The 3,201-nt window shown below is 61.3% G+C and overlaps 1 protein-coding gene across 1 annotated transcript; it reads left to right on the top strand.

Moving 5' to 3' along the window:
• The first annotated feature begins 326 nt into the window (after window positions 1-326).
• On the top strand, window positions 327-2,935 carry LOC136483455 (root phototropism protein 2-like). The gene is made up of 3 exons (XM_066480534.1): window positions 327-707; window positions 819-891; window positions 1,078-2,935. The coding sequence occupies exons 1-3, from the start codon at window positions 688-690 to the stop codon at window positions 2,767-2,769; spliced, it is 1,785 nt and encodes a 594-aa protein (XP_066336631.1). The 5' UTR covers window positions 327-687; the 3' UTR covers window positions 2,770-2,935.
• The last annotated feature ends 266 nt before the right edge of the window (window positions 2,936-3,201 follow it).

The raw sequence follows: 3,201 nt of genomic DNA, 5'->3' as shown, positions 1-3,201 counted from the left end.
GCATGAAGTACAATACGAATATAACTCGCACTCATCGTGATATTGATGTTGATCAATCTCACTACAATATATACAAATATAACACCGCCGCAACTGTAGTATGTACTCCACGAGTCCTTTCAATAGAGAGTATTTGTTTGTGGGCTGACCCTGCATGCGATGTGTCTCCTCTATCGAGTCGTAGGTGACTTTGAGGTAGGTAGGTAGGTGAATCTACTCGTGCGAGCAACGACCCGTTCCAAGCGCGCGAGGTGCAATACGCATACCGATCGCAGTGTATGCCGTGGCATATACGACATACCCTGTAAATCCGTCACTGGGTGGACCGTGGATTTTTAAGTTGCTGCGCGGCGGCGGCTCTGCTGGGTGCTGCGTCGACAACCACCAGAAAAACACCAGCCATGCAAAAATCGCCGTATCCAATCAGATCTTCCTCCTCCCAGATCCATAGCTAGCTTGGTTGTATGTACAGTACAGGACAGTAGTCTCGCTCTGCAAATAATCCTCCTACTACCACGAATCAAGGGGTCAGCGAGCTCGAGAGCCGGCGAGGAGGGTCTCTATATATGAGAGCGAGATGAGGTGGGTCTAAAGACCGTGCCCTGCCCTGCGAGCTCAGCTCGATCGGAGCTTGCACTACTCAGCTCTGACTCTGATCCTCGCGTGCAGCAACCCTGCCTAGCCGCCATGGACAGGATCACCCAGTGGTATGTACGCTGATCGCTGAAGCCTCTGTTCGTGCTTCAAGTCGGTTCAGGGCAGGTGCACGCATGCTGATGAATTGACGATGCTCGTGTGTCTGTTGTTGCCTTGTGCAGGGTGTCGTCCCAGGAGGTCGTCCCCGCCGACCTCACCGTCCGGATCGCCGACTCCGTCTTCCCTCTCCACAAGGTACGGTGGTGGTGTTCGTTCTCTCTGATCGATCGTTTCCCCTGTTGGAAGATGAAACCCTTTTCTTTTTCATCAAACAATCAAACACAAAAAAGAATCAAACGATCGATCGTAACACACACACACGGCAAGACGAATGATCACTCACAGCGGTGCTGATTGATTCTCTTTCTCGTCAACTAGCAGGCGGTGATGGTGCCCAAGTGCGGCTACATCCGCCGCGCCGTGGCGGCGGCGGCGAGCCAGCCGCAGGGCTTGGGGGCCGGCGCCGTGGAGCTGGACCTCTCTGCGCTGCCGGGCGGCGCCGACGCCTTCGAGAAGGCGGCGCGCTACTGCTACGGCGGCAGCCTGGAGATCATGGCGCGAGACGCGGCGGCGCTCCGCTGCGCCGCGGCGTTCCTCGACGCCCCCGACCTGGCCCGCCGCGCCGAGGACTTCCTCGCGCAGGACGCGCTCCGGTCGCTGCCCGGCGCCATCGCCGTGCTCCGGTCCTGCGAGTGCGACGCGCTCCTCCCGGCTGCCGACGAGCTCGACGTCGCGCGCCGCGCCGCGGACGCCGTCGCGCTCGGGGTGTGCAACGAGGCACTGTTCCCGACGGCGCGGCCGGGGGCGGGGGCGCCCGGGTGCTGGGCGGCCGAGCTCGCCGAGCTGTCGCCGGCGACGTTCCGGAGGGTGCTCACGGCTCTGCGGTGCCGCCGCGCGGGACCGGAGGTGGTCGCCGCCGCGGCCGTCGCGTACGCGGAGCTCGTCCTGGCCGGGATCCTCGCGCCTGCGGCGGCGCCCGGGCCCGGCCGCCGGGACGTCGCCGTCGTCCGGGCGGACGTGGAACAGCGCGCGCTGCTCGAGGCTGTCGTGGACGCGCTGCCTCCCGCCGCCGACGCGCCCCTGCCGGCCGCGTTCCTCTGCCGCCTCCTGCACGCCGCGGTGACCGCCGAGGCGTCCGCCAAGACGTGCCGCGACATGGAGCTCCGCGTGGCGGGCGTGCTGGACCAGGCCACCGCGGAGGACCTGCTGGGCGTCGCGCTCGACGGCGCCGGGGAGCGCGTCAGGAACGACGACACCGTGCGCCGCGTCGTCGCCGCGTTCGTCGAGCGCCAGCAGAGGCAGCCGCAGACGCAGGAGGGCCGGCGGTCGTCCCTGGCCGGAGCAGGAGATAGCGACGGAGGAGTCGCGCTGGAGAAGGTGGCGAAGATGGTGGACGAGGTGGCGGCGGAGATGGCGACGGAGGAGTCGCTGCCCATCTCCAAGTTCGTGGGCGTGGCGGGCGCGGTTCCCAAGGACGCGCGGCCGTCGCACGACTTCCTGTACCGCGCCGTGGACATCTACCTCAAGACGCACCCGGGGCTGGACGAGATCGAGCGGGAGAAGGTGTGCAGCGTCATGGACCCGCTCAGGCTGTCGTACCAGGCGCGGCTGCACGCGTCACAGAACAAGCGGCTGCCGCTGCATGCCGTGCTCAGCGCGCTCTACTACGACCAGCTCAAGCTCCGCAGCGCGGACGGCGGCGGCGCCGGTGGCGGCGCGGAGGGAGGGTGGGAGACGCAGTCGGCCGCCGGGAAGGCCCGTGCACAGGCGCGGGCGGACTCGTCGCTGGCAAGGGAGAACGAGGCGCTAACGTCGGAGCTGGCGCGGATGCGGGCCTACGTGTCGGGGATGCAGCAGCACAGCAAGGGGAGCGGGTCGAGGCCGTCGTCGTCGCTGGTGCCGGCGGCGGCGGGGAAGAAGGCTACCTTCTTGGGGTCGGTGTCCCGGACGTTGAGCCGGCTGAACCCGTTCAAGGGCGGGTGGGCCAAGGACACCGCCAGCATCGCCGACGGACGTGACAGAAGTGCCATGCATGTGGTCAAGCCCAAGAGGAGAAGGTTCTCCATTGGCTAATTCTATTTGTGATATATGAATATGAATATGATCGTGTGCGTGATTTATATTTATTTTAATACTGTAACTAGAACAAGGGTGTGGGTGCTTGTAGTTTCAATGTTACCTTTGTTTTTTTTTTATATATATATTTCCTTCTTATTATAGTGGTCAAGCGTGCTTACAATTGTATTTGTGTATCCCCGCATTTGCAGGAGAAGGAAAATCCTTTCCTCCTTCCTCACTCACAAATTATCGAAGGAAGCCTCCGTCTGGGAATCGTTCCCCACTAACGAACCGAACGAAGTATGTTGATAACGTGTTTGAGAGAATGTAATTAATGAATCGTCTTTTTTATTTGATTGAACCTATTTATATTATATACAAAGTGAATGAACGGGATTGGCATCCGTATTAGATCTATGGTTAAAATCGAATGCTTTGGGTTACATC

This window comes from Miscanthus floridulus, chromosome 9 (genome assembly GCF_019320115.1).
Source record: "Miscanthus floridulus cultivar M001 chromosome 9, ASM1932011v1, whole genome shotgun sequence".
In the NCBI taxonomy this organism is placed as follows: domain Eukaryota; kingdom Viridiplantae; phylum Streptophyta; class Magnoliopsida; order Poales; family Poaceae; genus Miscanthus; species Miscanthus floridulus.
This window is presented reverse-complemented; position numbering and strand designations above follow the sequence as displayed.